This window comes from Xiphias gladius, chromosome 5 (genome assembly GCF_016859285.1).
Source record: "Xiphias gladius isolate SHS-SW01 ecotype Sanya breed wild chromosome 5, ASM1685928v1, whole genome shotgun sequence".
In the NCBI taxonomy this organism is placed as follows: Eukaryota; Metazoa; Chordata; class Actinopteri; order Istiophoriformes; family Xiphiidae; genus Xiphias; species Xiphias gladius.
In genome coordinates, this window is record NC_053404.1 from 4326394 (window position 1) to 4339849 (window position 13456).

The following is a 13456-nucleotide window of genomic DNA, read 5'->3' on the forward strand; positions in this document are numbered from 1 at the left end:
GTTACACAAAGCAACAGATACTATTTTTAATTCATTATTATCTAATAAAATCCATTAGAAGGGATTATAACATCCCATTGTATGCTTGTCAACCCAACTTCCTTTCTATAGACAAATTATCTTTGTAGGATGACAGAGCCCTGGACCCCACTAATCATGCAAACCACAGAATGACAAAATAAAAATGATATTTAAAAGTAGTTCTCAGTCTAAAAAGTGAGTAGAAACAAATAAGGGCTTGTTTGTGGCATGCAAGTACTCATTATTTGCAATTTGCTTATGTAGTAAATGCAATATCTAATTTAGGGTAGTTACAGTTAAACAAGGGTAAAATCAAAGACTTGGAGGCACTTAGTCAATGAGGCCGTTTGCTGTTTTTATTTTTAGTTTTGGCTGCAATCCTCCTCCCCCAGACAGTTTGGCATTTGCTTAGCCAGAAAATGACCTGAGGCTTGTAATATTTCCATTACTGGAGTTCAGTTATTCCAAAATGATAGTGAACTATGAAATTGCAATGAGCATTAAAACATGTATTCAAATTGAGGCAAAAATCAATTGTGTCCTTTGTGACACACATGTGCAAACTTACACATGCACACACACAGCTGTTTTAGTGGAGGAAGTAGGCAGTGATGGGAGCTGACAGAGGCTGAGAGGTTAGCAGGATCCAACATGAAGACAGGACAGAACAGTGAGGCTCATGAAAGATATGACATAAAACACACTGTCCTCTGCAGACAAAACCCTTTTAAATTAGTCAGACTGTTGCTGTATCTGTCCTCTAGTGGACTAACCTCATGCAAAAACCAGTTGTATGAGCTGCTTAATTCTTAAGTTACTTGTAGGAGTGATGGAAGGATCTGTTTCTCATATTCAGATTTTTACTGTATGGGTCAAACAAAGAATGAGTTATGTAAAGTTTTTGACAATTTATATGTAAAAATTAAAATATCTTGTTTGGTATTTGCAGTTAAAACCAGACGTTCGACTTTCAGAATTCTTAAATACAACCAACTTAAATTGGCTATTGAGGCTATTATATTTAATGCTATAGTATCAATATCAACATGTTAAACTTATCCTTTTAACAAATGTTATAGGATACATTCAAAATTTTTCAAATATATCTTAATTAAATTCTTGCATCCCCATATATACACTGAAAGCGCTATTTTAATTGTTCCTCTTCTTCATAGAGGCTTTGAAGAGATCGTTTTTTTAGCGCAGTTGCAATGAAAGCAACAGGAAACAAACTCCAGAGTCCCTTTTCTATGTAAAAACGCATTCTAAAATGTGACTTAGACAATTAAGTGGTTATCTAAAAACACTGTCTAAAGAAACACAAAGAGGGAATTTCATACCGAAAAGCTATATGACTTTGGAGATAAGCACTTCATTTGTGTATTTCAGACTGCTGATGCCTCAAATCAAGTGGGTAATGTATCTTCAAGTGGGTATCTTCCAACTTGCAGCCTTTTGAGTTTGAAATGACAGTTTTACCTTCCCAAGATGCAATGGAGAGGACACAAAGTAACACAAAGTATTGTTTTACTATAAATTTGGAATGATCTGAAACTTTCTTTTAATGACTTTATACTACTTGAAGTTAAATTGTCTCTGCAACTGAATGAGCAGAGTGATTACGAACAAGATCATGGCCTTCGTTTTTTGGATGTGGCACATCAGGCCCTTGAGTTTAGAGAATGTACTATCAAGTTCAAATTATGTAGCTCAAAATCATGAAATACATGTTTTCCTCATAGGGCCTTACAATCTGTACAGCATATAACTCTCTAACCTTACTCTCTTGGTTTGGATGAGGAAAAAAAAACCTTTTAACAGTCTATCATATTTATATATCACTCACTGCTGTATGCTCTAATGTAAAAAGGAAAATGTGTTTCTATAATCCAGTTATATTATTATCTGTCTTCATAATGATAACAATAGGAATCTCTTTATTTGTATAGGACTTTTCTTAACATACAGTACTTAAAAAGTGCTTAGACAGAGAACCATAGAAACCCTAATTAAATTATATTAAAAATTGTAAAATAAGACCTGATAAATTTAGGTTACTAATATAATTAGATAAAAGAAGGAGCAAGTTTAAAATAGATGTGTTTTTACAGTAGCTGACATTTAACAAGACTGGGTCAGAACCTAGTATATGGCTGGTCTGCCCTTTATCTGTTTGCTTCTCTCCTACTCTCTGTGCTCACATATACAGTAAATTAATACAACTGAATTCCCAATAGAGCTGTTCTCATTTACATGTTTTTCTGTTTCTGTTGTCAGACAATGGAACGAGTAAGAAACAGTGACTGAAATGGGGCCCATTAAGGCTACTTGTGAACCTGCAGTCACTTCCAAGCATTTTCCTTGCTGCTGCTCTGCACTGTTAAAAATCCTGTTAAAGACGATGGGTGTGCTGGGATTTCCACTATATTAACTTGTAAAATGATCATTCAGAGATATAGTTAGAAGCGCATTCATGTCTATGCACCTACCGTGCGGGTCATCTCTTGGTGTGCCTGCGGAGGGAAAGCCCAACGTTGCGCCTGCAGGGCAGTACTGGCGACTCTCTTCTGTGGAAAGTGGCTAAGTTTTGTCCAAAAAGTCGCTAGATTTGTCGCTAGGTGCTTTTGTGAAGAAAAGTTGGTAAAGGGCTGTGAAAACCTGGTAAATCTGGCTACAAGGGCGATAAATTGGCAACACTGTCTGTAAACGCCCCCCTCATGACGCAATAGAAACTGTTTGCGCCAATTCATTTTTGACAGAGCAACGGCCAATGGGTAAACTCCAATACTCAGCCGGCTGACCTAATGGTGTAAGGTCAGCACTTAGTCACGCGGTATTCGGCTGACCAATGCTGTAACTTTATCACTCGGTCAGTCATTCACTCACGGACATTTGCATCTAAAGGGCTGGCCCCGCTGTTGCGGTCCAGCCAAAAAAAAAAATAGAGGTAGCAGGGTAGATTGTCTGCCACATTTTTGGAGCCGTCCCTGCAAATGAACTGGTACATTTACAAATTTAGTCTTAGAAACTGAGTAGATTTATATATGTGTACTTACATATAGTGGAAATATGTCATATTTTCTTCAACACAGCTCTGATGCTTGCTAGTAAAGTTATTCTCCATTTTTATACTATCGGCTGTCTAAATTTCATCTCTCTCCTCTTTTCTTCTCTATGTTTTTGCTTTGCTTTGCGTCGAACTGAATTATATGTTTCTTTTCAGATGGAGAAGACAGTCAGATAGACATGTATCAGGTCATATCAATGTACGAAGTGCCACTTTGTCCCTTACTCTCTGTTAATGTATATATCATTCTCTCCTTTCCTGCCTACTTCCCGTGTCCTCCCTGCTCACACTTCCAAACGTCATGTCATACCCTCTCCCCGTCGCTGACCTCCAGCCCTGATGTATGCCAGTATCTTTGGGAACGTGTCAGCCATCATCCAGCGGCTGTACTCAGGGACGGCCCGCTACCACACCCAGATGCTGAGAGTCAGGGAGTTCATCCGTTTCCATCAGATCCCCAACCCACTCAGGCAGAGGCTGGAGGAGTATTTCCAACATGCCTGGTCCTACACCAATGGCATTGACATGAATGCTGTGAGTACTGATCCTCATTCACCTAGATCCTGTGTGTGTACACCTAGTCTGTTCATGTTAATGAATTAGTGTTGCACATGAATACACACATGCACACATACAAAGGCTAGAGGAGTATTTTGAGCCTGCGTTGTGCATTAATAGGATGATTGGAAGACTTTGTCTCAGCATGCATGGTCCGACACCATCAGAGAAAATAGGAATGATGTGAGTATCATAAATAATATGCACACACACACACACACACACACACACACACACACACACACACATTCACAAAGAGGTGCAAATAAATAGGTTAGAGTCTTTGCAACATTCATGGACTTACATCAGTTTGTTCACATGCATGAAGGCTAATACACTCTTTTTCCAAACAGGCACGTTGATTAAACTTAGATATGTGTTTATTTGCACACATTAAAGAAACATATATGACTTAAACTTACTCAAATGTGATGACGCAAATGCATTTAGAAACAGTTGCTTGCACACACTAGTAGAAACACACACAGAGATACAGTGCATCAGACCTATCAGAGCACACAAACAACACCATGCATGCTCACACACACACACACACACACACACACACACACACACACACACACACACACACACACACACACACACACACACAGAGATTTAAAGAGTGCTTTCTACATGCTTTTTGTATACAGTCAACCTCAACCTGAACTCTCTGAGTCACAGTTTATAGGATGGTGCTGCTCACACGTACACATGCACACACACAGACACACACACACACACACAGGGCCACAGTCCCAGTCACATCTTTTATTTCTCTGTATCCGTGACATGAAGGCTTTAACTCAGATGTGACATTGGACACACAAATGCACACAACCACAGATGCATGTGAACACACACACACACACACACTGTAATTATAAGCATGTAGCACTTGAGATCTGCTGATGTAAACACGTAATGCTGTGCATGAGCCAGTGGCTATCATCTGTGTTATCATTATTTATAACAGATCATGTGTAGTGTATGTGAACAAAATATAGGGATCTACAAGACTACACAAATTGATTCAGAACTCCTGGTATTTTTAGAGGCTACAGTTTTTCACTGCAGTGTAAGTTTCATAATGTCAGCTCAAAAGTGTGCTTTTTAAAAATATCTTTGCTCATAACACACAAAGCCTTTCCAGCATCCAGATATTTAAAAAATTGCCAGTCGGAGAATAAACAGCACCTCATTATTTTCTGTGAAGCATTACAGAAGCGCAGAGGAACTCTGTTTGGATGCGAAGTCCCTGCGCAAGCACAATATTCCATCAGTGAAATCTTGTTTCATTTCAGTGTAATAAGTGAGCACTGAAGTAGAGAGAAAACAAATTTGATGAGCATCCATGGGAACGTGCTTTCCAGTCTCAGCCCCCTACTCTTCCCTCATTATGTTGCTCTCTTAAAGGCCCAGTGAAGTGCTGAGCAGAATGGATTAGAGAATGTTTACATTAATGATGATTATTATTGTGTGGAGTAGACCCTGTCTGTCTGTCTGTCTGTCTGTCTGTCTGTCTCCACGACTGAGTCAATGAGCTACAACCTCTTTATTTCACGAAGATGAAGATAATTATAATGCAGCACTGATGAGAAACTGAGTGCAGGAGTGTTGTGATCTATGTTTTCTACAAGTCTGTTGTACCTTTTGCATTTTAATGAATCAGCTGACAGGTTGGTCTTTTGCAGCTGACCTCTGAACTCCATTTCAGTTGTTTTCGATCGTCACTGTCACACACATCTGATCCTATAGATATGCATGCATTTATTCAACACAGCCTTCGTTAAGGGTTCACATGATATGCATGTAGCGTGAGTCAAACGTGAGCAAAGTATATTTTTGCGCTCCAAGTCTATTTTCCTGTGTTTTACTCATGTAGCTACAGTGATTTTGCGTTGGGCTCTGAGTGCTGCCAAAATGCAGGTGACCTACAACTCAGTACTTTGCCTGAATGCATCCTGTGTAGAAAAAACCGACCACTGAAGCTGCTGCTCTGCTAACGTGCTGCTCACTCTACACCTACTGTGTACACATGGTGTTATGCAAACACTTGCAGAGATCAATAAAGAGAGAATACATTTTTTTTTTTTCCTTTGACTCTGCTTAAGCATAGCAACAGCCAAATGTGCATCTCAGATGTAGCAGTGGAAGCAGACAGAATACCTTCAGAATGATCAAATGGAAATTTTTGAACGTATATGGCAAAACATTTCACTGAAAAGATTTCTGCTATCCTTGAAGTTTATGATGGTCTTTAATGTCTATGATATCAGCCTTATTTTGCTGTTCATTGTTTCAGCCGTATCGGAGATTAATTGTGTTAAGTTACTGATAATACAAACCTAACCTTTGGTGCTGTGGCCGCTTCACATTAAAAGTTTTTAACTGACAAACCGGTGGGATGCTTTTATTGTGAGGAAGGTGTAGGAAGTGCAATGTGTTTGTCACAAGCTAGTGGTGCTTCTTTAACAGTAGCCTTACTGTGTGGCGCTGTTAAAACCCACTTTCAACGAGCTGGTGTGACTAACCCTCTTACAGTGGAAAAACCTTACTTGACCTGCTGGTAGCGCCAGAGGAAAAGTCAAAAGATCACCAAGTCACTGGGGAGCATCCTCTTGGCACCATGAATATCTGTACCAAATTTCATGGCAACAGAATGACAATGACAAATGAGGCTGCTACAGTAATACCAATCATAAATTACCATTATTATGGAAAACACGATTACCAGTTTCATCATCATTTATTATTTACTAGATTGATTTAAATGTATGTAAATGCACCATATATGCATATACATATATTATTTAAAAAAAGTTAATTGTGTCCCAACACTTCTGAAACTGTATATACAGTATGCCATACTGTATATACAGTCACTTGCCTGTGTATTAGGTTAGGTGTATAATGGTGTAATGGGCTATATATCGCATAGGCTAGGAAAAAGAGGGAAAAAAGTCTAAAAACAAATCTGTTCCAGACTAAACAGAGGCTTCACAGTAATGTCAGCAAAGTCCACAGTAATGTGACAGCAAACATTTTATATGAAACGATAACAGTGTAGCCTTGGAATTCAACATTTAAACATCTGCTAAGTGCACCATTTAACTAACACAGCTGGCCTGTGAAATCTGACTTGAGCACATTTTGAGGTTGTACCCGGCAGCCTGCAAATCTGCAAAATGGTTGTGTACAGGGAGTAATGGTAGGATATTATTAAAATTCAAAAAAGCGAGCTTTCAATTGAGAGGTTAATCAATTTATTTTCATGTATACGTGTTTGACTGTCTTCAAGCCAGACGTTTAAACATTTTATAAGGTTTTCAATTGTGAGGAGAGTTGACAAGAAGTAATAGCAAAAGAAAAAAAAAGGTATGACTCCTGGAGTAAAAAAGTAAAGGTGTGGAGAAAACAAGAAACGAGGCCTGCAAAGAGACAGTAACTCGAGACTGAGATGGAAAATGAAAAGAGGACAAATGACGAAAGAGAAAAAATGGAGAGTGGCCAATAGAGATATGAAGAGGGAGCCCATTGAAGGCTGAAATGAAAGAAAGTAGCTTGGGATGGATAAAGGAAATGTGAGGTGTTTTAGCTACAGTTCTAGTCTGTGCAGTCACCCAGAGAGTTACAAGAGAAGCCCACAGCCTGCTGCTTAAAAGAGCCGGGACTTTCCAATGGCTGCAGTGAACTCATTAAAATTGCACCAGTTCTTCATAGTAATTGCACTCTGTGGGCCTGCTGACTGTGTTTCAGGAGGCCCTCTGAAATACTGTTTGAAATCATTTTGCTGTGGAGCTCTAAAAATCAATGCATAGGCCCTTTTAAAGAAATAAAAAAAAAAAAATTAAATTAAAACCGCAGCTTCTTTGATGGTTAGTACCAATATCTTCTGATAAATGTACAGTATAGGCAGTTAAGTTTTGTCACGTTTATTTGCGGATTGGTGTAATAACGTTGAAAAGCTAATGTCCCATGAGTGTTCACCAAGAGGGAGGCAATAAAGATGCTAAAGACTTTACTTTTTATTATTCATCTTAAAGCTTTCATAACCGGTGACATTTATTGGACATAAGTTTTATGTTCTGAACTTAACGTACCTGTCAATCAGTTAAGAGCATGTATCAGTAATGATGTAACCTTTCTCTATCAATTCATAAGCTTTCTTTCTCCCACCTGTCCCCCTTCCTTCTCTTTCCCTTGTCTCCTCCCTCTCCTTCTCCTTTCACCTTTTTCCCTCTTGTATCTTCTATTTTTTCTTACATTCTATCCTCTTCTGCGCTTTTTTATCCTTCTGTTTTCCTTCTGCTGTCCTCCCTTTCTTGTCTGTCCCTCATTCCTTCCTTGTCCTTGTCTCCTCCCTCCCTCTGCGCCCTCATTCCCTCGCTCCCCTCCCCAGGTGCTGAAAGGTTTCCCCGAGTGTCTCCAGGCAGATATCTGCCTCCATCTGAACCGGACATTGCTGCAGAACTGTAAGGCTTTTAAAGGCTCCACCAAGGGTTGCCTCAGGGCGTTGGCCATGAAGTTCAAGACCACCCACGCACCCCCAGGTGACACACTGGTCCACGCCGGGGACGTCCTCACTGCCCTCTACTTTATATCCAGGGGATCCATAGAGATACTGAGAGGAGACGTGGTGGTAGCCATCTTGGGTAAATAAAAAAATGTTTAAAGTTTTCAGTTCCCCTGTATGTCTTCCTGACTGCATTTACCTCCTTACCCCAGTCCACTTATTAACTTTCAGGTTATTAGCAACTAAATTATGCTGAAGAAAGTATAGTGACAACATCTGGAAATATTTCTCTCTTGAAAATATAAACATTTCAGTCTAAGCTTTAAATTTGGATTTGAATTTGTAATTAATTTAATTTCCAATTTTTACAGTTCAGCCTGTAGGTCTACTTCATGCAGGTTGCAGCTCAACACAGCTTCCCTGAGTCCTTCACCAACATTGGCATCTATGGTCTTATCAGTAAGACAGTAGCTTTAATTTTCAAGCACGAGTTCGCCACTGCTCCACAGCCTCCAATGTTAATTTAGGACTTTGGAAAATATGTAGCAGGTCGGCTCTACCTAGGTCCTGTGAGATGACGTTGTTGCACAGTTGCTTCCTCTTTTTGGTGTAGACTTAATTATCTTTTTCAAGAGGGCTTTAACAGTGTTGACTCTGTTAAGGCACAGGTCTCGATGCCTGATGGAAAATGCATTAGCTGGTATCGCCATCAACTGGTGAGCATAGAGAGTTACTCCAAATAGTTCAGTGTTGCTTCAGAAGAACATAACTGAAGACCTCTTTAGGGTGCTCCTGCATATGACGTTTCATATCCATTTGACTGTATTGCCCGAAAAGACCTATGGTTTAACAACTTACACTGGTCCCACGCCATTGTCATATGTAGATCATTAAAGTAGGTCATTTCAAAAATATATAAATTATCCCACGTAACTCACAGACGTACAGAAAAAAAACCTAAACTCCTTCATTTAATGACACCTTACAAATATCACAGTAAAATAATAGTTAGCTTTATTATCATGAGTGATATTTCAGTTGATCCACCAAAGTTTTTCCTGTATTGTGTTGTATATTTGTTGTTCTAAAAGATGGTTTTATTGGCTACTTGTGCAGAAATAGGTCACCACTGAAGGTACTGTTTCTCATAAAGTAACATCTTTCCAGTTAGTTTAAGTTCCCATGTTATGGTGTCTTTTATTCAGTGGTGGAAGAAGTATTGAGATGTCTGTGAAGATTCTCAGTCATCCAGGTCATGGTATTTCTAAGTGCTATACGAAGGCACCTAGACTTGCTTGAGGTTCTTAAAGACGTTTCACCTCTCATCCGAAAGGCTTCTTCAGCTCAGTTACGTAAAAGTGCCAGTACATTGATGCAAGAAGGTAGATCATTGCAAAGTCCTGCATTCAAAATCCTACTTATTTAAATTACAGAGGTATCTTACGGATCATGAGATGATTCATGGGAGAGGAAAGAAAAAAATACAACGTCCTAATATATTAATCAGTTTTAATTTTTGTTTTTCTCTAATCTTTTCTCTTTTTTGTGTAGTATTGAATAATTTGACCTCTATGGGCTTCAAACAGTTATTTAAGTGATCCCCCATTGGAAACCACTGGTTTAGCCCTTAACAATGGATTGTATAAACTCAACATATGTTGTTCTACAGTATGTAAAATCTTAAACTGAAAAAATAGCTAGTAACTATAGCTTTCCAATAAATGTAGTGTAGGGAGAAGTACAAATGACAAGTAGCAGTAAATGGAAATACTCAGATAAAGTACAAACACCTCGAAATTTTGCTTCGGTACAGTACTTAGTTACTTCCCTCCACCATTTGTATCTATAAAGGCTCTCCGTCTTTTCTCTTTCCCCAGGGAAGAATGACATCTTTGGTGAGCCTATCAACCTGTATGCCCGACCGGGTAAATCCAACGCTGATGTGAGGGCTCTAACCTACTGTGACCTCCATAAGATCTTCAGAGAAGACGTTCTGGAGGTGCTGGACATGTATCCTGAGTTTGCAGACCACTTCTGGAACAACCTGGAAATCACCTTCAACCTCAGAGATGTGAGTTTACAAATTCAACCTAGATATAATGTGAAGGTCACAAAGGAGTGACACAGACTCAGACATACACCCTGAAAGCCTTGGAGCTATTTTGACCATTTGAATGATTGTTCTATTAAAGCTCTGTTATTATACTCTCTCCAATTAGATTAGCCATGTACTGAATGCATCCCTGCATTGTTTCTTTGAGTAATGACCATTTAATGCTGGTCATTTCTCCTTTCAGACCAACATGATCCCAGGCTCTCCGAGCAGTGACGACTCCAGCTGTGGGGGGTTCAACAAATTACGGAGACGCAAGTTATCATTCCGACGCCGTACAGAAAAAGGTAACCAATCCTCCATTGCTCATATTTTGCATAGATAATTTCTTTAATTGTCACATTAAAAAAACTTTAAGTTATCAGACTTTTGGAGTGGTTAAGGAAACACAAGTTCAGTAAATTTCATTTGATGATAAAGTTTATCCATGCCACTGGTTTTTCTGGCAGTCCTCCCCTATAAGTCATCTTTGAAGAGTAAATCCTGATCCAGCTGGACTGACTAGTCTCCCTCTTTTTTAATCTTTCCTTGCACACGTCTGTCTAGATGATGCAGATGCAGGAGAAATTAAAAAGTCCCATAAGTCTGTGAGACGAAGAAAGAGGGAGGCAGCTAACAACCGGAAACAGGAGGAGGCATCTAAGAGGCAGTGGGAAGCACATCGGAGCTCAGTGTCTTCTCACTCCAGTGGTGATGAGGTATAACTCGTTTTTGAATAATCATTGAAGTACTTTTTACGCTGAAATTATTATTTTTTTTTTGTATTTGCCATTCTTGTCCACCACTTCTACGCTGACCTAAATGCAAAAAAAACCCTCTGCACAATAATAACTGTTTTAATGCCTTGGATGGACTTTTCTTACAGGGGGAGGAATCAGTTGCGACAGGCCTAGCCCCTCCTCCTGCAATGTTAGGTAACCCACACGCTCAGGCCACGCCAATGAACTTTAATGAGAGCACCGAGGGTGATGGAGACCCCAAGACTGGGAACACCTGCAACGCCCTGTCAGGTAAAATAGAATTAAATAGTATCCCCATATCCTTGTGAACTGTAAAGTGATACAGTACATATTCACTCTGTCCTTTCCCACCTGTCTTTTTCTCCCACAGGTGCATTCTCAGGTGTGTCTAACATCTTTAGTTTCTGGGGGGAGAGTCGGGGGGGTGGACAGTACCAAGAGGTTCCCAGCTGTAGCCTTGCCTCCCCGCCACCCCTCAACACGCCGTTACACAGCCTGAGCCGCCAGCAACGCAACCAGCTGGACACACGCCTGGACCTGCTGCAGAAACAGCTCAATAGGTAAGACTGGCTAGATGTCTAGGTGTGTGTGTATGTCTGTGTTCTGATTCGTGTGCATGTGCATGTTGGTTTGGCTGTTCTGGCTTTTTTGTGTTTTGTTTTGGGTCAATCAGTTGTTGTAGAAAGACAATATGTAGGTCCCCGCCTCCGAATGGAGCCTCCTCTCTCCACCACAGTGGAAGAAAAGGGTTTTCCACCCCTGTATCCTTTACCTGGATGAGGATCCTTTGTCAGGTCTTGTTGAAATCACAGGCTGTGAGTCATGTGCTGGGTAATAGCTGTATAGCGGGCTGAGACTCCAGCTGAATGCAAAGAGTTTTAACAAATTATTGACTGGATGCCTCTGCTGGATAGGATGTGTGAGCAGGATGAGGATCTGTGTGAGGAAATTTGGATGGGGAGTAGAGGTGTGTAAAGGGAGAACTCCTCCCCCCAGTAAATATGTGAACATATGGTAAATTCTCTGTTGGACCTTAGAAAGTTGAACAGAGCCTAGGAGATCAGCAGAATTAGTCCTAATTAGCTGTATATGAGCCTCAGATAGGACCCAACAGACTTGATGGTAAAACATACACCTCCTATATGTAGGTATAACACATTTATCTATTTCCAAAGTGTGATTATAGACCAAGATGCTAGATTACTAAAAAGATCAAATAACTCCTGCGGGGAAAATTAATTTTTATAGCAACAAAAATTACAGAATAACAGCAGGATGGCAAGAGAAATGCAGTACAAGCAAAACAATGTTTAAAAAGTGTAATAATTAGAATGTAAAGTCTATGTAAGAAGTGGAAGGTAGATGAAATATTATGCAGATGCAGATGTTACTAGTAGTCTTGATTGCTTAACTGATAGCAGTCAAAGCTGGTCTTATTTTCCAGGAGGGTCTTACTTTCATAGTTTTTACATCATACCTACCTGCTATGATGACATTTTACACACAGGCTTCACAGTTGAGATTTGGGGAGATGACTTATAACTATAAGTAGTCTGTCTGTTAAGCATCGATTACATTTGAAAAACCAACTTCCTGGTTCAACTTTGACCCAAGAAGATAAAAAAAGCATACATTTCCTTTAATTATAGAGTACTAAATATCCTAGATAACATCAGCAGGAATACATTATGTATTAATGTATTCAATGAAATAAATAAAATGAAATAAAGTCTCAAATGAATAGAGTCTAAATGTCTCTTACATGTAATAATCATTAGTCGATCATCTACTACAATGCTGTGTGCAGGTTGGAGAGTCGCATGTCAACAGACATTGGAGCGATCATGCAGCTGCTGCAGAGACAGATGGCTCTGGTTCCTCCTGCCTACAGCGCTGTCTCCACACCACCCCGGGTAATAATACACTTTTACACAAACACACACGCACACACACACACACACACACACACACACACACACACACACACACACACAGGGTATGGACGTAGAAGCATCTTTTTTTGAGCAAGATCAAGACCCTTAATCAACAGGAGGCAGGATGAAAGACAGTTTTGTACTATTATTAGAGACTGACTCAGGCTATGTTAGACAGAAGGCTCCACTTCGTGCAGACAAATAAGATGTCTCCTCCGCAGGCCTCACCTTACCCTGGTCCCGGTCCAGGACCAGGTCCAGGTCCAGGAGAGAGGCTTATTCAGCCTGTTACACCTCTGGAGACAGACACCCTGGCTTCTTTATCACAGGTGAAGCACATGTAGCAATAAAATGATTGTTTTGCATACTTCACTTTATTGTCTTGGCATTAATACATTTGGTTGTATTCTTTGGAGCTTGTTGCTGACTGAATGCTGTCATTGGTCTCCAGTGAATATAAATTAGAAACACTAAATTATACATACAATGATTAATTATATAACAATA

General features: G+C 39.7%; 1 protein-coding gene across 6 annotated transcripts in view; it reads left to right on the top strand.

The window, feature by feature from the left end:
* kcnh2b (potassium voltage-gated channel, subfamily H (eag-related), member 2b) overlaps positions 1-13456 on the top strand; it is a 221154-nt gene that overhangs the window by 200919 nt on the left and 6779 nt on the right. For 4 of the 6 annotated variants that reach the window (XM_040126771.1, XM_040126774.1, XM_040126775.1 and 1 more), the window contains exons 13-22: positions 3423-3622; positions 3767-3829; positions 8049-8301; positions 10040-10233; positions 10460-10562; positions 10822-10973; positions 11141-11285; positions 11386-11575; positions 12823-12928; positions 13171-13278. In XM_040126771.1, the coding sequence (XP_039982705.1) occupies positions 3423-3622; positions 3767-3829; positions 8049-8301; positions 10040-10233; positions 10460-10562; positions 10822-10973; positions 11141-11285; positions 11386-11575; positions 12823-12928; positions 13171-13278 (1514 nt within the window). The remainder of the gene's footprint in view (positions 1-3422; positions 3623-3766; positions 3830-8048; positions 8302-10039; positions 10234-10459; positions 10563-10821; positions 10974-11140; positions 11286-11385; positions 11576-12822; positions 12929-13170; positions 13279-13456) is intronic. The other 2 variants (XM_040126773.1, XM_040126772.1) reach the window with 2 other exon arrangements.